Source organism: Rhinolophus hipposideros (assembly GCF_964194185.1).
Source record: "Rhinolophus hipposideros genome assembly, chromosome: 13".
NCBI lineage: Eukaryota > Metazoa > Chordata > Mammalia > Chiroptera > Rhinolophidae > Rhinolophus > Rhinolophus hipposideros.
In genome coordinates, this window is record NC_138059.1 from 61,393,087 (window position 1) to 61,415,398 (window position 22,312).

Here is a 22,312-nt window from a genome sequence, read left to right on the forward strand (position 1 = left end):
TGGGAGCTAAGGAGCAGTGCACATTAAAAAATTCTCAACACCTAATTGATTAGTTACCATGTAGTTATTAGTACATGGGTTCATTTATTTTTTTTTTCTCCTTTTAAGTTTCTGATGCTGTATTTGGCCCATACTGTTATAATGTCTTGCAATTTGATGTTATACATGGAAAATGCTAACAGTGAAATGCAGAAGCCAACACCCTGAGGAACGGTTAATGTATTACTGATTTAATTTTGTTGTCAAATATAACTAGTAACTAGTTTACCATTTTTAAGAACATTAAAAAGTGTCTTCACTTATTCCAAATCAAAACATGAATTAGCAAAACCACTGTTGGAATCAGTGATGCCTCTTGATAGGATAGTGTTGGCTTGTGCATATTATCTAGAGATTAAGAATGATGGTAATGAGAAACCCAGGCCTGATATATATATATATATATACACACACACACACACACACATTAGGTTGCCAAGTGCTTTATTGTTTTGAAACTTACAGGAGGGGGTTTATGCAAAGTCAGCCTGAAAAGTGGTTCTCAGGTGTTTTCTGATTAATTGGCATGATGACCTTTTATATTTTCTCTCGAAGCCCGATAGTCAGCCTTCTGTCTTCCTTGCAGGACAGAGGTCCAGTCCCTGCAGGACGATCCTCCTTTCTCCGAGAAACCCCTAAGCAGGCCGTTTTCCTTACCGAACCTGTCTCCAGAAGAGCCTCCACTGAAGACACCACTGGCGAATGAGGAAGCACTGCAGAAGATCTGTGCTCTTGAAAATGAACTTGCTGCTCTCAGAGCTCAGATTGCCAAAATTGTGATCCTGCAAGAACAGCAAAATCTCATTACAGGTCAGTAAGTCCTACCTGTGTTTTAACCAGCAAACTGGAAATCGGGAGAATATCACTCACTGATTTTGAAGTTTATTAGCAAGTAACAGCCATTGGGGTTGTTAGAAAACCAAGGGTCAGTCCTCTGGGACCTGGTCACATTTAAGTGGTTTTTGTTTTGCACAATCTCGATGCTGTCAGAGAGGGTGATGAGTGAGTGTATTTGGAAAACACTGAAATTCCTGCGGTCGAATTGCTGCTCAGATGACTGCTCTGGGGAACTCAGTGGTTTGTGATACTGGCACCAACCCTCTCTGTCAGGCAAGGTCATCTCACAACAGCACCCAGGCTGAGTGCTGTTTTTACCTGCAAGTTCTAAGGCAAGTACTTCACCTTTTACCTTCCTTTCCTGCTCTAAAATGGGGATGACAGTAGGTGGTACGGAGTGATTGTGGGAGGAAATGTGGAGATGATAGGAAATGCCTTTCGTGCACAGTCGCTACTTACCGTGTTTCCCCAAAAATAAGACCTATTCGGACCATCAGCTCTAATGCATCCTGTGGAGCAAAAATTAATATAAGATCTGTTATATTACATTATATTATATATTCCCGGTCTTATTTTAATATAAATAAGGGTCTTATATTAATTTTTGCTCCAAAAGATGTATTAGAGCTGATGGTCTGGCCAGGTCTTATTTTCGGGGAAACACGGGAATAGGCATTTTTCTTGGCCAGAGTAGAAATGGAGTCCAGGTCCTCTGACTCCTGGGCGGATCCTGTAGCTTTGGTTTGTGTGGCCCTGTCACTCTGGAGAAGAAACCATAGTCTTAAAATCCTAGTCCACTAACCTGTTGGCGGGTAGTACTTGTGTTTCCTCGTGTTGTCCTGAGTGCTGACTAGACTCGGCATTACCCCGCTGTGTCGGAAGAGTAAGGACAGTCACTCCGCCTCGGAGGGCTCCTGGAGTTTAATGTCATCCAACCTGTATGGCCGAGGTGGACAGAGCGCACGCAGATAAATGCACTCCGGGTAGCAAATGCCGGAAGCGGCATCGGTGTCACTTAGATGAAATCAGCATGTAACATTGTAAACTCCAACGGTCCTGCCCTTTTCTTAACTTTAAATTGCATTTCTCTTTCTCTTCTGCCAGACTAGGACAAGTGCCATAAATAGTGAGATAATTTGAGGATTTATGACAGGTGTTCTGGTTATAATCTAAATCCCTGAGTAAAACTTTTTTGCATCGAGTGCCCCGTAATCAGTATAGTTCACCCAACAAAAAAACTAGCCTCTAATAATGCAGAAAGATGAATTTCAAGGTTCTTATTTTATAACCATGTTAATTCTTATACTTAATTTCCAAAATAAGGAGTAATTAAGATAACACTTTTTTCTTCTTCCAGAAATTGGTTCAGCAATAAATTTAAATCTTTTCTTTCAAACACATTCTAGTCAAATGCAGGCTTTTAATGTTTAGAAAGTCTTATATGTAAATATAGTTAAAATGAACATAAATTTATCAAATAGTTTTTTTAAAAGTTATAGTACTAAATTATTTCATCTAAAAGTAGTTACAAATCATGCCACAGTCAGACTTGAACATTTGATATCACAAAAACACTCCTGTTAAGTTAAATGGAACTTTTCCATCTGGAGAGTTTTGGGATTAAATGATACCATGACTGAGATTCAGGCATTTAGATTCTAACCAAGTAACTGAAACTTCCTTTCTGCTTACGTAACTGAGATTCTTAGTAGGGATAATGTTTTCAAGCATACAGAGGTCCTTAACATAAAAATTTGTATTTGCCCATCACACTCAGGCTTAAAATGGATTTTTCCCTATCTCCGTAGGTGATTTAGATTCTACCACTGTTAGCCCAGCACCACCTTTTGTCCCTCCACCCCCGCCTCCCCCACCACCCCCGCCTCTACCCGCACCCCCACAAAGCACATCTGCCATCGATCTGATCAGAGCGCGAAGAGAGAAAAAAGCCTGTGCTGGAAAGACTTCGGACAAGAGCAGCCCAAAGAAACCTGATATGCCAAATATGCTAGAGATCCTTAAAGATATGAACAGTGTAAAACTTCGGTCAGTAAAAAGGTGAGGATACATACCTTCTCTCTCACTTCCCTCTTTTTTTAATATGCTGTAAAAGTCCTGGGCTTCTAGAGAACTTTCGGTTTCTAAGTTTTTAATTTAAAACAGACGGCCCAGTGGCTGCTATACATAGTTAACTGAGAGGTTAGCAAAATAAACATTTCCAGGTCACTGTTTAGTTTTTCTCTCACTGCATTTAAAGCCCTTCATGTAAAGTCTTGTCAGCCAGCCTTTCAGTAAAGCTGTGTATGACCTGCTGTGGTCGTCACTGGGCTTGTGGAGAGGGACACTGCCATTGTCCTGAAAGAGCTTAACCAGTGCTCTTTTACTGAGCCTTAAATCTAGGGTTTCCACCTCACTGCCATCAATGTTTGTCAGTGTCTTTATTTTCTGTGACGCTACAGAAGTGCTGTCGGCATACTGAAATATGTCCCCTTGGTTTCTGTTCACGTCTGTCAGATCAGAACAAGAGCTAAAGCCCAAACCGGTGGACACTACCGACCCTGCTGCCCTCATCGCAGAAGCTCTGAAAAAGAAGTTTGCGTACCGGTATCGAAGCAACAGCCAAGGCGAGGCTGAGAAGGGAGCTCCACAGCCTGCACTGGAGGCCACATCCGAGACCGTACTGGTGAGTGGCGGGGCCCACCCACTTCCTTCCCATCCCGCGGGCTAGTCCCCACCGCTGCTGAGCACCAGCATTTTACCAGGTAAGTCAGCCATGTGTGTCCTCGGCAAGATTCCAAAGGATGTTCCACGATCCAGCCCCCACTTACAAGCAGTTTCCACGCAGAAGGAAGCAACAGCTAACCCCTAGTTTCACTAAACATTTCCAATGGTAAAATTTCCATGCTGTGTTTTATTTATATTTAAGCATAATGAAGTTAAATTTAGTATAATAAAATTTATATCTTAGGACACCATATATGTTGTGATATAGAAATTCAAGGTAAAGAAAGATCACTTTTCTCTTGGGCACCCTGTGCAAGTCTGAAATGGGTGAGATTTAACCTGGGCCTTGCAGGATGGGGGCCATGTCTTAGGTGGAGATAAGCAGATGTCACTGAAACTCCTGTTCTTAATCGGTACATTCCCTTTATTCATGGGGAATGTGCTTATCTATTTCAGAGAGGCAGATATGTTAGAGATTCTAGCATTTTTTAAACTCTTTAGACACTGAAAAGGAAACGGTGGTATTTCCAACTAAGCTAGGGTCTTGCTAAGACGATTGTGGTTTTCTTTTCTGTCATGCTTATAACCGTGTGTCAATTCATAAAGGTTTTCACATTATTTGGCTGCGTGGTTTTTCACATAAAACATCCCAACCCTTTGATCCATGACTGGGGGCAGGGGTAACATCATTACTGTTACATGAACCAGTATCTTTATTTATACCTTTTGTTTGTTTCTCTTCTAGTTTGGGCCCCACATGCTGAAGTCTACAGGAAAAATGAAGGCTTTGATTGAAAATGTTTCAAGTTCCTAGTAGACAGTAAGCCAAAAAAGACTGTCCTGGTTCAGTTGTTGGTTTGTTAGGGCTGTTTGGCTAGTAGAAATCAACACTATTTAGTAAATACTTGAATTTAGTATTCAGTAGTCTCCTTTTAAATCTGACTAGAGGATTAAGCAATAACAAAAGCACTCTAAGTTTGCTTTTATGAGAAGGTCAGTTCTGAAGTTTTCCAGAACATGCTTGAATTCTGACATGTTTTTAATGTATAGTATGTTTAGATTTCCAATCTTGAGAACAACTATACAGATTTGTAGATGTGAGTTTTTAATTCTTAACACTATTTGTACCAGTGTTCTAAATGCATAATTTGGATATAAAACAGTCTATAAAAATTACATAATGAGGGTACTGTTATCATTCGTTTTCAGTGATCATTTACTATTCAGTGATGGAAGAGCTGGCATAACAGTTTGTTGGAGTGAAATATCTGAGATTGGAATCTTCTTACCTTGAACAGAACTATTACACTCTCTCACATGTCTTGGAGATGGCTTGAGTAGGACCCGCATAATGCTCACTGCTAAAGTTCCATAATGCTTTCCTTCAGAAAGGGAAGGTGGGGACCACGAAGCCTGCTTTCACCTCAGTGCCATCCAGTGCTGAGGAGGAAAGCGTAGTTTTCAAATAGTGAATCTTTTTTAAGTAAAAAGCTATTTTCATTTTAATAAATGCCATCATAAAGATGACTTGTTGCTAAATTAATACTTATGGAAATTGCCAGCATAATGGAGTTTACTATTTTGACCAATATAAAAAAATTTTTAAATCTGAATAAGCAAAAGAATTTCCTCTCTGTTGTTCGTCATTGGTCAGAATGCTGTTCTCTTGTATTACATTATGCACCATAAACCTCAGGTGTTATTAGAAAGTGGAGAACTGCCTTTCTAGGGCTTCTAATGAATTGCTGTAAGTGATCATTTTTTAAATGCTTGATAATAAATCTTCATGATTTTCTGTATTTGTTAAACTCAGCTATATATAGTTAATGCCAGAATCTCCTACTATGAGTAAATAGTTGGGTTTATTATTTAAATAGTTTTAAAAGTTGTATTTCCTTGGGTGAGGGGGATTGGGAGATGGGAAGAGTAGATAGACATTCACTTTTAAGTTATTGGAAATATGTGCAATGCTCTGGATATTAGCAAATATTAAGGTAATTTACATGGTTTGGCTATTCAGCTTAAATTTGAACCGTCTTATTTTACACATGCTGTTTGATGTACACTGTTTCTGAGTGTTTTATATGGTTTAAAAATTCTGCCTTTAAGTGAAATTCAGGAAGTTCCCCTGACATATTTTGACCTCCTAAGAAATTTATATTTGTATCAGTATTGAGTTTTGGTAAGTGCTCCAATATAAGGAAGTTACTGTTTTGAAATAAAGCAAACCTTTGTTTTCCTTGGACCATAAACTTATTTATGAATTTATTTTATGATAGGTAAGATTATATTGCACATGTAGCTTAAAGAATTTGCTTTCTACATTTTTCAAGTAGAAATACATTCCTTCAACTGTATCACCTCTCATTCACCTTTCTGTTCAAGGAATTTCAGCATTAAAAGAAAAGGACGTCATTTGGGATGCAATTCCTCAGGGTTCAAGCCTATAATCTACCTCTGGAATTGGTGAAATCTGTTTTTCCGGCTTCCTCAACACCCATCTCATTCAGTTTCTGGTTCTCACAATCAACACAATACCTGATGTGAAAGATCTTAAAAATAGTTAAGCTCTGCATTTTATAGTTGAGGCTTAAAAAGTTAAGTAACTGGTATAATGTTTTGTCTACAATGATTCTGACTAGTGTAGGGATTCACTTATGTACATAGTATGTGTCAGGGGGCAGTGGACTTGGAGTTACACACAATCCGTGTGTGACCTCAGCCACGTCACACCTCTGTTTTTAAAATGGGAATATTGTTCAGCTCAAAAAATTGTTGAGGACTAAGTGACAATGATTTTGAACACAATCTGTGAACAGGAGTGCTAAATAAGTTACTTACGTCACTTTACATGAGGTCACTGTAGTTCCCAGTAGACTGACGTCTCCGGGACCCACGGCACCTGCACAGGCTCAGGGCGTGCAGCGGTGGCGCTTAGTCTTTACTTCTGGTTGTCTCCCCTGTCACAGGCTCTTCTGTAGAAAATCCTGTCCTCTTGCTGCATTAAGAGTTCCTATGAGTCTAATTGGTAAAGAAGATGACACGAGGTAACAACTACCAGAAATAAATTCCTTTTGATAACTAACCCCAAAATAGAAGTTCTCTCTGGGTTAGAATTTGGCAGATCGAAGTTTAAACTTTCAGGAGTTAACCCAGTAAAGTCAGCTCTGGGATTGTCGGGCAGAACGAGACACTTGGTTTTATGACAGAATATCACTGTTCCTTCTGCTGTTCCTGAGTCCTTCCCCTTCTCACAGATTCGACATTCTTCTGAGCTATCCCACTGAGCCTATTTCTTGTAATTCTTTTTAGTTTCTCCTCGTAAGCCTTGTACGCAGGCTAGTTCTCTATTGGATATTTCCTCTGAGACGGTCCTAATCTACTTCGTGTGGGCTAGAAACCTGACTGTTCCTACAGCTGGCGTTTCTCAAACTTTCTCCTCTGGTAGATTCTCCAGCCTTTTCCAAAGGTCACAGTGTAACAGACATTTTCAAGAAGGTAAACGGTAAGAGAACCCCAGTAGTGCCTCCCGTTCCATAGCAAACAGCTATGGCTACGTAGGCCAGTCCCTCACAAGTGTTCTCTTCCTGGCTGGAAAAGCCTTAATTTGGGGAGAAAGGCCCAACTCTTCGTACCAGGACTTAGTGGCAGTACGAAGGGTCTGCTGCTACCTGCGGCCATCCCATTTGGCCAGTCGTGCTTTTTATCAAAGGGTGAAAGGATGAGAACCAGACTGTTGGGAAGTGATCTGAACTACTGGCGTTAGCAACCGGGGTAGAGAAGTTCACCAGACTGATCTCGGGGGTCAGGTCACCCCGATACTCCTCAGCCCAACTCACTGCCCAGCACCTGGTAATGCTCAAGGACACGGCCAGGAGGAGCTGGTCCCATCAGATTCCAGTCCAGGAACTGGGACAGGAAACCTGGAGAGAGGCAGTTGTCACCTGGAGCTCGAATAAGGGCGTTGTGAGGTACAGTGGTACTCGAGCGGTTTGGACAAGCTACTCGGGAGATTAGGTAACTTGCCCAAGGACCCACGGCTAATACATGACAAATGAGCCACGTGTGTCTAGCTGTAAAGAACACTTATTAGATTGGTGCAAAAGTAACTGCGGTTTAAAAGGTTAAAGATAATTGCAAAAGCCACAATTACTTTTGCACCAACCTAATAAAAACGATACTACGCTCCACTGCCTCCCCAAGGCAGAGAGGAGACGAGTTAGGGAGGAGCCGGAGTGGGAGAAGCAAGCAGATGTGGCGAGAAGCCACCTTTCAGTGATCAGACCCGGGTTCTGCTCTGCAGCCCTCACAAGGGTTTGTCTCCGTTGTCAGGAAGGTGAATCCTCATGATAAAGCCCCCAGTTCACCTGAAATACTGAGTCTGTCCCGATAATGGAAAAAGCCAACCCCCTATTTTGTGATGATTCCTAGATGGAAATTGAAAAGTTCTGTTTTCTATAAGGGTTCAACTAGGTACCTTAACCATTCCTTTGAAATACTTCCTTCCAAAAGCTTAAATATATACCTTATAACATCAGATATCATGCAGCCTCCTGATTCTTTATAGCAGGGGTGTCCAAACTGAGGCCCGCGATCCATTGTTAATTGGCCCACAGCAAATTCCAAAAATATATTTAGTTTACTTAAATAAACCTTGTGAGGCAATACGGCTGTTTGTGTACTTTACCGCATATGGCCATTGGTAAAAAACGTTGAAAAAAGTTTGGACACCCCTGCTTTATAGGATATGGCTCAATGATGAACACATTTTTGCTCTAAGCATCTCATAGCATCATGGTAGAGAAAACCCACAACTAGTAACCCAACAAAGGTTCCTCTGCTCAACACACTAACAGCCTGAGATCTACACACGGGTACATCCCAAGGTGCGCGTATGGGAGGCGGAGGGGACGCAGGACACGAAGGCGAGAGACAGGCCCGCAGCCCCAGCTAACATGGTAGGTAGGGGTGGAATCGTCAGGGTGGCCCGGTGGAGGGCACAGGGTAGAAGCAGTACTGGCTTCTTGAAATTTCCCTCCTGAATGCACCAGAGCCCAGTAGCAGTGGTGGAAATGCATCCACTGCCTCTGACCACAGGGAACCAGGTAACAGTGCTGCAGGTTCGCAAACCCGCCCCCCACAATCCTTCAGCACATTAGTGGCGCCCCTGACCACAGGGGTGCAAGTAACAAAGGTATAACAAAAAGTTGTCTACAGCACCATCTACTGGGAAACAAAGGAAAGACCTCTAATTAACCTGCTGAGTTAAAATCAAAACAGCACCTAAAGTTGCTCACTGCAGGGAGACAACACATCATCAAGCACCATGAATCACCAAGGTAACACAGAAAAAGACAGTTCTCTAGCAAGCAAACGCAAAGTCATGGGGAAACTGTGATCTTGACCTAAATGATGGAGAATTCAAAATCTCATTCATGAAGAAACTCGGTGAAATACAAGAAAACTCCGAAAGGCAGTTAATGAGCTCAGGAATAAAATTAATGAACAGGAATAGTTTGTGAGAGGTTGAAACTATAAAAAAAACAAATTCTGGAGCTGAAGGACTCAATGCATGATGAGAGGGAGAATGCATTAGAAAGCACTGCAAATCGAGCAAATTGGGAAAGAATGAACTGAACCATTCATTGTAACAATAGCCCAAAACCTTGCATTCATGTTGTACAATATGAAAACCTGCCATATTGATCAACAAACATCATTCTGTCACCCAAACATTTTGAGAACAGAGACCATGTTTTATAATTTTCAATACCTTGACTGCATCCAGCACAGGGCTCTGTACCCAACAGGAACTCGGATATTGCTCACCACATAACTTCAGCCCAGTTTTAATAAAATTTCTCTTCATGATAGACTGATAGCTGAAAAGGAAACACATAATTAAAACTCCAAGTTACTGGTTGAATAAGGATTTATTGATGGCCCAATTTACACTAGCCCTATGTTGAGCAGGAGAGAAGGTGGAGACCTGCTGTGCAAACCACCCCCCCAGCGCGCCCCCAAGTGTGGTCATTCTACCCACAGACCAAGACCTTCGGGGGCCTTCCAAAACCCAGGTCCCTGCAGACCCTTAGCAAGTGAGGAATGACTGACTAGGCCTCGCTTATTCCTGCACAACCACTGTTGCACCTGTAAGCTGATGCAATGGTGATTCATATGCACGTTTACGTAAAAGCATCCTGAATGCAGGGCAGCGATCGGTCACTGTGTACCTTCCCAAGTAGGAGATACTGCTGGCAGGGAATTTCAAATATTTATACATTTTAAAAAATACACTTGAAAACACTGTAAACCTCTGATGTGCAAGTTTTATGAAAGCTTTAAGAGCCAAAAAGGCATTTTGGAAAAAGAGACTGTTACGGACTCTTCAAAGAATTCCTAGCACCTCTAACCTGTATGTCAGGTACAAATATGTTTGCAAAGGACATAAAATATTTACTTCTTTTATACAGGGAATCATGAACCATCACATTTACAGAGTACAAACACTGACCAGGAACCAAACTTTTCCCACTAAGCTAAGGCTGGCCAACATTTTCTCTGCAAAGACTTCACCCCCAGAGCAGAGATGCGCCCCCCACCCCACCCCCAACGGAAGTGGGACCTGGAGCCCCAGTGGGCTGCTACCTGCGCAGTAATTCTTTGAAGTCTCCTGTTTTATCTTAAAAATTTATGTGAAGTTTTGCATTGTGTTCCATAATATCTAATTACTTATTTTAAATGATCTTCTAAATTATTGAACTGTTGACTCAAATTTTCATAGAAAATTCACGTTCAAGGAATATAGGTCATATTTAAAAGGCAGAGCCATAGGCAGTGATTCCCACATAATACGTAATGAAAAACAATGGGCTTATTATACGTGTAGGCAGGAAATGGGGGCAGTCTGAGGAGTCTCCCCCCGCACCCCCGAGAATGGAAATAAGACCATCCTCTCTGAGCATCAAATAAGAAACCGAGTGAGTGGCCCAAGAGCAGAAGCAGCAGCCACACAGCAGCTGGAGCCCGGGCGGCTCAGACACACGAGGCTACAGGTACTAACGTGGGATTGAAGCCAGTCAGAAGCTGATGTGGACAAGCAGGGTCTCCAGCATCGTCCAGGAGAGCAGGGCGCCCGGGTCGCTGAGCATGAGCGTCTGCGGGGAGGCGGGTCCCAGTTGGCTTCCCAAGAAGATCTGCCTAAAGGGGAGAATGATTGACAGTTCTGTTTGTCACTGAATTTAAATAATCACACTTGACAAACATCAGTTACTGTGCGCCTGGTCAAGGTGAGCTTGCTACGAGATCGTCTCTCTCCATGCGCTGTCATACAAGGTCTCCAAGCCTGGAAAGAAAGGTCTTTATCAGACTCTGGAAGCATCCGATCGGCCAAGGTGATGCCACCTCATACAAGCAGCCAGTTGGCCTTTCCCAGGTAACACACAGCTCTGCCATCACTGGACTTCTACATCCACTGTCCAATATGGAGCCACCTGCCACGGGTGGATACTGGACACCTGAAACGTGGCTGCTGTAAGTGTGGAATACATACCGGATTGCAAAGACTTGGTACCAAAAACAGAATGTAAAACATCTCCATTGTTTTTTCATGACTACATATTGAAATGATTATGCTATATACATACATACATGGCATTAAAATTAATTCCGTCTGGTTTTTGTGGCTACTAAAAGTGGCTACTAGGAAGTTGAAAATCACTTCTGTGGCTCGCATATATTCTATCGGATGTCACTCTTCTATGCAAATAGTATGTCTGAGTTCAAGTCTGTACTGTATCCCTTCTCATGAACCGGACTTGGGAAGATACAGAAGGCGCCCAGCGGTACCTGTCTTACATTGGTATCAACCAAGAATTGAGTGGCCATTTCTTAGTACTTTAAAAAGGCCAGTAGTCTTTCAGTACGTGCAAGAGGTGCAATTTCCAACCGTGGGAATGAAAGGCTGGGCTCCACCAAGTGTTAGCAGGACTCTGAGCAAACTGTGACCTGGGCCTCACCCTGCTCACTCACCAGCTCTTGGTAGTGGGTCCCCCCCAGGGCGGGGCCTGCACCCAGCTCTGCCTGAATAAATAAATACCTGAGGAGTGAATGCTAGAGCCAAGGGGCTACGGCTTTGGTTTCCTAGTAATTTAGCATTATGATTTCCAGAGGATTTAACTATAAGGTGAGGTAATTATCAAAGATAAAAATGTGAAAAGATAGGTTTTTATTCATCAAAAGTTAACAGCAACAGGCACATATTAAAATGAGTATGGCAAAGCCTTTTACAAATGGCTTTACACTCAAGCTTTCTCCCAAGAAAATGGCTGTTGCAACAAACTGTAAACATAATTAATAAACAGTCTTTTACAGTAACAAGGGAAATACAATTGAACTAAAAGAAAGCACCAGTTTCTCTTAAAACCAGATTATAGTTGTGCTTACTATACATAAAACAATTTAAAACAAATTACAAAAGTGGAATGTTTTAAGTTTAAAATTAGTCCTTAGATTTTGTCCTAGAAAACATCTGTTCACATCAAAAGGCCCATCAAAGGGTAACGTTTCATCAAAGGGAGGGACGAAAAAACAATGCACTTTTTTTCAAATCAAAACAAGAAGTTTGGTCACTTAGCTTTGTGCATAGTTTAAGGCAACTGGAGCAATCTTACAGCTTACCTACCTTCCCCTCCCCCCAGGGTGGCTGCTCACCGTCACATTCTAAAATAATAAATAGAAGCTTACCGTTCAGCTCCTTTCCCACGCGGATAAATAGAACACATGCACGCACACACGCCATCCATTCACACGCGACACATCTCACTCACTGCAGCGAAAGGGACTTCCGTACCCTTGCTCGAAGGACACACTTCCCCATCCCATTTATTTCAGATTGGCAAATACCCTGAGCTGATTATGGTGTTTTAAACATTCCACCTTTTCTTGCATGTGCAGGTCAAGTGTACAGTAGTGAAAACAACATGCAATGTCTTCACTGCAGAATCATAATACAGCTAGGACACTGGCGTTCTTCCCCTCCCGCCCCACATTAAAAACGAATAGTTAAAAAAAATTGCATTGCCAAGCAGCACTGGAGTGAAAGCCTGGCGGGACGCTGAGAATGCACAGTTTCCAGTGCACAAAAGAAAACGAGCGAACGGGGGCTTTGGTGGCATCCAAAGGGAAAAAAAGGCAAACCAGGGGGAAGAGCTGCAGTTTACAGTTTGATCTTAAAATTCTTAGTGGTTCCTTCACAATTATGCTCCAAGGCAAATTTAGAACCAGTATTTCAGAGTTGATATGTAAACATCGAGTCTTGCCAGAGGCAGCAGAGGCTGGGCACTTCACATTTCCATTTTCTCAGAGAGAACTTAGTGGAAGGTACAGACACACAATGTTGCATCAGACTGGTGAAATTCCAAGAGATTTCTGCTGGAAGGTTCAGTTCAAGTTTCATGGTTTGAAGGATAAATGCTTTGAGAAACACGTGGCACGCCGCAAAACTTCCTTTGCTACTCCTTCTGGATTCACTCCCGCTGGGCTTTGCATATTCAAGGTTTCATGTGAAAGCCAAGTGCATATTGCTGTAAGTTCAGGTCTTAAATTAAAAAGTGGGTTCCAATGACCCAACAGAGGAAATCTTGGGACATAAATAATGCTGGTATCATTCCCTTGGCAACCTTGGCAGTCAAGAGTAAGTTCTCTCACCTCAAGACCCCATTTCACATTTCTAAACCCTCCAGGAGGCAGTCTGTCCCACTGGTTCTGCCTTATGATAACCGATTTTCCTGAGGTCATAACTGTGAGTTCAACTCCTCAAACGTCGCTTCAGTGTCCTCACTGCTGGACTGTTCTCTCTGCAGTCCCTTCCAGCTGGCTTTGTTCAGCCCCACGTGTCCCAGCATCGTCTGGGACAGCCTGGTGTTGGAAAACCGGGCCCATTCTGTGAATAAAGGCTCCACTAGGTAAGTCATAAAACCTGGAGGAAATAAGAGAAAACATTATCAATGTACGTTCTGAAACATTATCTTTAAAACATCTACACAGTGTTTACTCTCTTAAGTCCTGTTCCAATATTACCTAAACCTTATTTTTCAAAAGTTCTAATATATGTGTGTGGCAATTTCTGTATCTTTGAAGAACCTATTCAAGTAACGCGATGGAACCTGGAGGAGAGGTGACCTGACACGCCTGTCCACCTTTTCGGACGATTCCTCCCAGCCGCACAACCACCTCCCTTTACTTCAGCCAACAGCGGCAGAAGGACTCCGAGGGACACAGGGCATAACTCAATTCCAGGGGCAGTTCCCGTGACACAGCTGGAGGCTAAGAGGGCATCCCCTCCAGGACAGTGGGGACAAAGCTTGAACTGAAGGGGACCTGGGGGTGGTTTCCCGCTTGATACCCGCAGGGATGGAGCCTTCACTCCTGGTCATGACTACAATTAGCCATTTCATTTAGCTCAGAATTTATAAAGCCAACTCGTGACAAAAATTATGAGTCTAAACAGAACAAAGGAGATTCGTCAATTATTAATGTGAACATTAGAAGTATACCAGGGCCCTACTTTATAAACAATTCATATGACTGATCCCACTTAATTCACAGTTGGAAAAGGAAAATGAGTAATTTCAGGACTGTGCACTTTTAGGCTGCACAGCACTCCAGAGCACACATCTGATGTAATACGAGAGCATCTTACACAAGGTGAAAAGCAGCCTTCTAGAAAGTACCTGAGCAATCAAATCTCATATATTAGGAAAAATGAATAACATTATCTTCCTGACTTCGAATCTGTGAAAGTCAGGGAAAATGTACATTCAAACTGTATCATTGCTCCTATAAACCAGTTTTTAAATTTTCAGCAGCTCCAAAACATTTTCTTTGCAGCAAAAGACCATGTTGACCACAGACAAGTTTCCATGCATCCAACAAAACAATCTCATGGAAATTAAAGCAGGCAGCACCCACTACTTTTGATTACAAAAGTCACCCATGGTCTAATGGTTGAATTTCTCAAGTGTACAAATTGTGGCATCTGAAATAATATTAGGTTGGTGCAAAAGTAATTGCGGTTTAAAAGGTTAACAATTGCAAAAACCGCAATTACTTGTGCACCAATCGAATAGCTCTGACGTCAGAGTAAGGCTTCCTTCTTTCATTCCCTCCACACATACTAGCTGAGAACCTACATATCCAGGCACTGTCCTAGGTGGCTGGGGATAGAGCAGTGAAGATGAGACGGGTCTGCCCTCAAGGAGCTACGCTCTGGTGAGGAGAAAGAGGTAACAGACAGACGTCATTGCGGCATAAGGGACACAGCAGCTCTTTGGCAGCCGTGCTCATACCCACAGGACAGGCTGGCCGACCACCCAAAGCCCCGTCTTTTCCAGGTGTCACAGCTAGCATGAGCAGCTGGACCTCGTTACAGCTTTTATTGTTACGTTCAGCTTATCTGACTATTGTTCCAACTGGTTGAGAGCTTTTGGATCCTGCCTCTAACATCCAACAACTTAATTATCGCTTCTGGCTCTATAACAACCTAAAATTTGTTTTAGGTCTTAAGTACCTGGTAAGAATGACTCGGCCGGGCCAGCCTGCACCCGAGGGCAGGACTCTGCCCATCAGCTGCTCCGGCACCTGGGAACCCACGTAACTGACTGGCCACGCGCTCCATCTTATCTCCAGATACCAGCTGGTCAAGTGCCTGCTCGCACCCCGCACACGACACTCTTGTGCCCCAAAACTACTGTTCCTACCAAAGAAGAAACTATCGATTCCACACAGCTCCTGCTTACTGAGCTCTATGCTGGCTCCGAGTGCTCACTGCGTAGTGTCGTCTTTATTCTAATGGGCACATGATTTACCCTGGAAATAGAATCTTTCCCAGCCCCTTTCCAGCTAGTATCTGATGTCAGAAAGACCAGCGCCTGTTAACTGTATAGACTGGGCAAAACATCTGGAACAGAGAACACTAGCAGCGCGTGTGTCCGAGGGTGCTTGTGAGGAGACGCCAGCTACTACCATCGCTCACCTTGTCTCTGCCCCCTGACAACCAGTCTAGAACTGTCCAGCCCTGACAACATCTACGGACTGAGATGAACAGTTTAAGGGATCCAACTCCTTTTCTCTTCTAAAAATTGCAATTTTTTAAAACCTCATCTCTTAAGTTTTCTATTAACCTGGGGGTAATTTACAAGGCCAAGGCACTGAAAGCAGCCGGAGTGATTTCATAGCCTCAGCCTGCCTGGCCAGTGCGAGCTCCTTGGGGACCCAGCGTTTCCACACCATTTCTACAGGCCTGCGCCCCACGCCGCAGGCCAGACCTTCACCCCCATTTATCCCTCTGCAGGCAAGTCAGTTACCACCCACCGTCTTCCACGTGGGGATCCTTTGCAATTACAATGTAAGAATTATACCGGGGGTGCCAAAAATATGTATCCAAATGACTTCTATTCATCTTTTGTTATCAGAATATATTGAGTATTACAGTTTGAATAGTTTTTCCTTTCTTAAAATGTGTACGTTTTTTTGGCGCCCTCCCTATTCTGAATCTGACCCCACAGCACAGTCCTCTTTTCAGAGTACTGCGCTCTTCTGAATTCCTACACTTCTCTCTCTGAAGTCTGTACACATTTGACTATGTTCAACCTAATTCTCAAAGGCTCTAACACCAGCTACCCAAATCACATCCTTCCTTCAGTACCTGCTGAGTTACCCCTCCCGTCCCGTGACTTTCCACTCAAGCCCCACACGGCCAATCCCAGTCGCGCTTTCCGTCGAATGATCTTCTACAGCAAAGCTCACAGCACCCTCCATGATGCTTTCTCTAGGGCCCCACCGAGTTCTCAGGTGCCCCTGCTTCCAGGCGCGATGCTCGGCCTCAGGAATACCCCAGCAAGGGAAAGGCCACGACCCGCCAGTTGTGAGACGCATCTGGAAGCCTGGAAGGGAGTGACTAGCTCTGCCTGGAGAGTCGGGTGGCTTCTGGAGGACACGGCATTTGAGGTGAAGCATCAAGGAAAGAGTCTGTCATGCGGATGGGAAGGGCCAGCAAGGTACAGAGTGAAGAAGCTCCTGTGAATTTGGGGAACAGTCAGGGGGCCCAAGGTGCTGTAGGAATAAGAGGAAGTTGCTGGGGAGAAGACTGAAGGGACAATTCAAGGTTAGTTACAAGAGGCCTGTGCAAGATGTGGAGGGATTGGACCTAATCAACAGGCAGTGATAAAAGAGAAGTCAGCGATAGTGCCAACTGTCCACATTATCATCGCGCTCAGTGGTCACCGTTTTCATTTTAAATGGCAGCCCCAGAATTAGGCAAAAGAGGCTTCCACCTGGGCAAATAATGAATTCTCTCAGTTTTAGAACACAAAGTGACTGCTATTAGCTCTGCAAAAATTATGCTTTTTAGGACCTATGATCATATGAAAATAAATTATAAGGGCAAAAAAAAAAAAGGAAAAACAAGGATAAAATTTTTAATTATTTGAAAATAGAAATGAGCATAATTTTAATATTTGTATTTCAAATGTATATCTCTCTTCTTGACAAAATTAAAACCAGGGGCATTTTTCTAACCAGCCCACATCTAAGTCTGTATAGTTACCAATCTGGATGTTGGCAATCGATTCGCTGTGACGATCACAGAGTGGGCTCACACCTAAATGATACTTCTTTTCTATATCTCCTAGAAGTTATAAAAACAGAGAATTATTAACGTGGCACACACCTATTGGTTAAATACGTAAGTAAAGTCTTTATCTTACCTGTAAATCCCTTAGGAACAACATAACATCCTTAATCCTAAGAGGACAGCTTCTAAATGAGTTCTTTAACTTACTCAAACACGGGAAAGGTTGCCAAGCTAATACCCTATTCTAAATGGAGAAGGTAGAAAGCTTTTACTAGGTGTTACCCCAAGACTGTAACTGTCAGGATTTTAATTTAAAACTTAGATTTCTAAAAGGAACGTGAGTGAAATGACAACTCGGGTTTCTGTCTTTAAACCATGAAAATGTCTTTCACGTTCAGACAGCCATGACCTCCACACAGAACAAGGAAGGAGCAAGGTCAGGGAAATCTTTCTGTTCAGGACAATTTCCAACCTGACCTATGACTACTCACAAGTGCACACAGACACACCTGATAGTTTCAAAAGAGAACTGCTAATTTTCAACACAGATGCTCAATTCATACATTACTGCTTATGTGTGCATCTACTGTAAACTGTCACTGAAAATATCAAACTCCTGTAAATGTCCGAGTTATTTTATTTAATGATGCTAAGAAATGAACTGAATCGATTAAGTATCACTCAATACTGCAACTTACCTTGATGGAAGAATTCCTCGGTTACTTTCTCACTCCACTGCTTGCTTAATTCCCAAGTCCGACATGGGTTACAAATATCAGCACATTTCAAAGCCATCTAGCAACAAAACATTAAAATTGTTTTAAGAAAGAAAGTAAAATTTCAATTGTACTCTTAAAGTGGTAATATACTTTTAAAGAGGTAAAAAGAACACTTAAAACAATATTGCAACAAAATTTATATATTAATTTTATAAAGCTACTAGGTCTACCAATCATTTTTGCAGCAATGCTAAAAGGCTGCTAACCTAATTAATTGGACATGCTTGATAATGCCAAAGAGCCAAGCACGGGACTGGATTAACCATACTCGTAAGCCATAAATAAATCATCCAATTCTTTCATTTTTTAATGCGAGAACTTATTAAAATAAAATGCTATTAGTCGATTGGGACCCTAATCTTGCAAAAGCTGTTTTTGTTAGAAATCTCCACTATGAGAAATACAAAAGCAATGATGTTTTCCTAGGGAGCAAGTTCTCCTTCTGGAAAGTATTTTACGAATGGAAGGAAACTGCATAGCTTTCTGTCAAGATTTAACCACTCTGGAAACTACACTGGAATATTTCATTTTTATTCTACTAGTCACATGATTTGCCCTAGAAATACAATCTTTCCAAGTTCCATTTTACCTGTAAAACCAAATGCCTATGTCTGGCATCTTTGAGGCATAAGTCTCCTCTATCCAAATGGGACCTAAACAACGACAGATACTCATTTTGGCGACTGATGTCTGTGGCTAGTATCAAAGCACCTATCTGAGTCTCCATTTGTTGCCTGGAATTAGAAACATAAAAGAGAAAACACAAGACTTTCACTTAAACAGTTACTTCTTGATTTGTTTCCTTAAACTTAATACTCAGAAAGCTTTACAGAGCCGTAATATATTCTAATTGCCATTCAACTTTTAACCTATGATAAAAAAATGAATTTTAAAGAATGCATTAAAAAACTACTAAAATAATCAAAACTAAAAGACAGTATGTAGGAAAATACCAATATGCAAACATTCCCAAAAGAGTGCTTTTATTTTGTCAGCCAACGTGTAATTATTTGCCTTAAAAAAAAAATCTATATAGGATTGGTATGTTGTTTGAGAAAATTCTTTGCTAGGATGTGCTGAGGGTAAACAACTTTGGTTTGTTTTTTGGTGCCTGAGATCTGAAAGGCAGAAGGAAGGTTCCCATCGAGGAAGAAGAGCACATTCAACAACTGACTCCTGCAGACATTTTGACTAAGAGGCCTGATTAAATCCTGATGAATTCCACCAAATGGTCTAATAAAATTTAGATTCAACTAGATGTATAGTTGAATATTGTACAAAGTTGCATATGTAGTTGAATAGCTATATATGTATATTCCGGAATCAATCAGTTATCTATAAGACTATCCACATTTTCTGGAAGGGAAAAGGAAACATGTTAATATAAATAACAAATACGTGAAATTTCAAAAACCGTCTCAAGTCAAATAACGAGAAATAAACGTTTAGAAAAATTCCTGCCTTTTGTTTCATTAGGCTGTAGCAAACATTATCGGTGTATAATGATCAGAAAGAGCTGTCAATAGAGTAAAACACTTACAATACTGAATATTAACTGAAACCCTAAATAAAATATAAAGGAATGCTACTGTGTAGTGTTCCTGGTTTTCAGTTTTTATTTGTATTAAATCTGAGAATTCAATGGGGTTAATCAAATGCAAAACATGGTGAAAAGGGAATAACAAAGCAAACATTTTAATCTATCTTAATCAAGAAAAACAATTTATATTATGCAAACACTGTACAGTTTAAGCAATTTTTATATTTGTACTACAGCAAGAAACAATTTTACTTACCAGAAGTATTGTCATAACTCCAAATGGTATCCATGAATAAAGATTTAAAAAAATAAAAAATAAAGTCCAGCTTTTTTTTTATGGTCATTACATAAAACACTTAATTTTTTTATAAAGTTATTTTAAATCATGGAAGGGAAAAAGGAAAGAATAATGACAGTAACTTAAAAGTTAATAACCAAATATTTTTATGCCTCACCTTATTTTAGAATTAGATGGTTTATATCCACTTACATGGTTTTCTTAAGTACATCTTTCTCTCAGTGAGGCATTCATTTTTAAAAGCTTTTGTTTATGGACCAATGACATAGGAATTTGTTAACGACCACCATGATATTGGGTTCAGTTACATTAATGCTTTTTATTAGGCTTTCAAATGGCCTGCTTAACATTAAATAATCTATTCTAAAAAAAAATTAGTGTTTTCCGTTCTTTCCATTATTATTTTATCCAGAAGTGACTCCAGGACTATCCTGTTGAGGATATAAAGAGCATTGTTTTTACTTATCAGTTTTGAAAACTGCCTGAAACAGATTTTAACAAGTCTATTTATTATATAGAATGTTTACTTCCTATCTAATTTATACTCAGAACTTAAGGTTTTATTCAAATTAGCATAAATGGAAATATGTAATACTACCGTGTTTCCCCAAAAATAAGACCGAGCCGTACAATGAGCACAAATGAGTCTTTTGGAGCAAAAATTAATATAAGACCCGGTCTTATATTATAGTGAAATAAGACCAGGTCTTATATTAATTTTTGCTCCAAAAGACGCATTAGAGCTGATTGTCCGGCTAAGTCTTATTTTCGGGGAAACACGGTATTGATATAAATAAGCAATAAACTGTGACTGAGCCATGGTGTATTTGGAGTGAATTTTATAGTACTCAAATCTATGCAATGAGCCTTCATAATAATTCACTACAAAATACTACTGACTACACTGTGGAATAAGCTCAAATTACTAAAAGTTTGATATAAATTTGTAAAATAAAATAATTTACCCACTAAATTTAAGAAAAGTTGAAAACTGTGGAACACCCAAATAATGTAATTTTTAAAACTTTTAAAATTGTTTTGCCAACTTAATTTTCATAGTTCATAGGAAATAAAATTTGTCTTAATCCAACCTACCTGCTTTCTAATGGCATATGTGAGAATAAACCGGATTCTCTCAATAATCCCACTGCAGACCTCCAGTGGTGATTTTCCAGTACTGAGGTATTCTACAAGAAAGGGCATATCTGAGTTATTTAATGGTAAGCCTCTTTCTGAACATAAAGAATTATTTGGGGTGGAAAAAAAAGAATTTAGAAGTAATAACAACCTGGTTAAATCCTAACCTTCAATGAGCACTTGTTTACCACTTTCACTTTCTTAAAAGCATGTAACATTTTCTAGAATGCAAGAATATTTTGATGATAAAATTACACTAACCTTGTATAAAGTTGCCAAGTAATGGTTAGTTTTAATAAGGAAAGGTTGATTAACACCTGGATGGTCCAGATCATGAGTGGCAGCTGCAATTAAGCTCAGCAAGACGTCCCAAGGAGTTACAGAACTGGCAAGCTAGAATTGACAAGAGGATAACTAATTGCAGACATATCTGAAATCGACTCTACACCATTACAACCGTTTGGAACAGGCCCACATCGTATCAACATCTCCTCCCGCTCTGTGTTGCCCAGACGGTTCAGTAAGGCCCGCAAGGGACTGCCAGGTGCAGGTCTCACGACACTGGGGAAGCAGCCACCGTCCTTACCCACACAGAGTCCATGGACCCCACCTGACACTGCTTTCCTCTGAAACGAGCTTAACTCAAATGGCAGGGCAAGTACAAACCGTCTTTTTGAGAAAGAACAGCTTTAAAACAACACACAGAAGTGTGTGCATTTTTATTACTGTAGCCACTACCAAACAGAGAAGACCTATAAGGTTTAAAAAAAAAAAAATCACTGTGGTAAGTCCACTTACCACGAGAGGTTACCCTCTTAACAGATTTTTAAGTGTACTATATAGAAGACCTATGACTGAGGGTGTTTATTTATCAACAAAATGGTTCCTGGATTTCAATTAAGAATCTAAAGTGCAAGGTTATCTCTGAGATCCTAATTTAAGGAGGCCACTAAGTAGTCATGGAGAAATTTATGTTAAGTCTGTAATAAAATCCTCTCCCAGCAGATACATTCAGAACAGCGTCAATAGTGTAACCAGGTCAGAAAGAGCATCTTTTAAGTATTACTCTCAATAATCATTATCTGATAAAGTAATCAAAATAAAGACGTTTATTACCTGATGGTTTTAATGACAGAAACAATCACCTTGAGTACATCCCCTGCTTTTCACATATCACCTCTCTCTCCATGTTCTGGCCAAGTCCTGCTCATCTTCTAAGGTCCAAACCCACTGAACAGCCTCCCCCGCCCTCTGCCTCCAGATCCTTCCCCAGCAGATGACTGGTTTGTGTTCCTACAGCACTTCACATGTCCTGCCATAAATAC

General features: G+C 41.0%; 2 protein-coding genes and 1 long non-coding RNA gene across 9 annotated transcripts in view; 1 reads left to right on the plus strand and 2 right to left on the minus strand.

Moving 5' to 3' along the window:
* Positions 1 to 5,845, plus strand: part of MTFR1 (mitochondrial fission regulator 1) — a 56,570-nt gene extending 50,725 nt beyond the window's left edge. The window contains exons 5-9 of one of the 2 annotated variants that reach the window (XM_081070455.1): positions 626 to 849; positions 2,685 to 2,934; positions 3,391 to 3,559; positions 4,346 to 4,420; positions 4,810 to 5,845. In XM_081070455.1, coding sequence (XP_080926581.1) covers positions 626 to 849; positions 2,685 to 2,934; positions 3,391 to 3,559; positions 4,346 to 4,414 — 712 coding nt within the window. In that variant the 3' untranslated portion in view covers positions 4,415 to 4,420; positions 4,810 to 5,845. Of the gene's footprint in view, positions 1 to 625; positions 850 to 2,684; positions 2,935 to 3,390; positions 3,560 to 4,345 lie in introns of both variants that reach the window. The other variant, XM_081070456.1, reaches the window with a different exon arrangement.
* LOC308506670 lies at positions 469 to 8,143 on the minus strand. Its single transcript, XR_013994752.1, has 3 exons — positions 6,442 to 8,143; positions 1,679 to 1,812; positions 469 to 821 (listed from the first exon to the last, which is right to left on the minus strand). It is a non-coding gene; the product is annotated as an uncharacterized lncRNA (long non-coding RNA).
* Positions 8,144 to 11,806: 3,663 nt separating this feature from the next.
* PDE7A (phosphodiesterase 7A) overlaps positions 11,807 to 22,312 on the minus strand; it is an 86,071-nt gene continuing 75,565 nt past the window's right edge. For 2 of the 6 annotated variants that reach the window (XM_081070450.1, XM_081070451.1), the window contains exons 8-13: positions 21,249 to 21,380; positions 20,946 to 21,037; positions 18,602 to 18,746; positions 17,932 to 18,028; positions 17,207 to 17,287; positions 11,807 to 13,579 (exon numbers count right to left, since the gene is read on the minus strand). In XM_081070450.1, the coding sequence (XP_080926576.1) occupies positions 13,395 to 13,579; positions 17,207 to 17,287; positions 17,932 to 18,028; positions 18,602 to 18,746; positions 20,946 to 21,037; positions 21,249 to 21,380 (732 nt within the window). In that variant the 3' untranslated portion in view covers positions 11,807 to 13,394. Of the gene's footprint in view, positions 13,580 to 16,438; positions 16,630 to 17,206; positions 17,288 to 17,931; positions 18,029 to 18,601; positions 18,747 to 20,945; positions 21,038 to 21,248; positions 21,381 to 22,312 lie in introns of those variants that run through there. The other 4 variants (XR_013994751.1, XM_081070454.1, XM_081070452.1 and 1 more) reach the window with 4 other exon arrangements.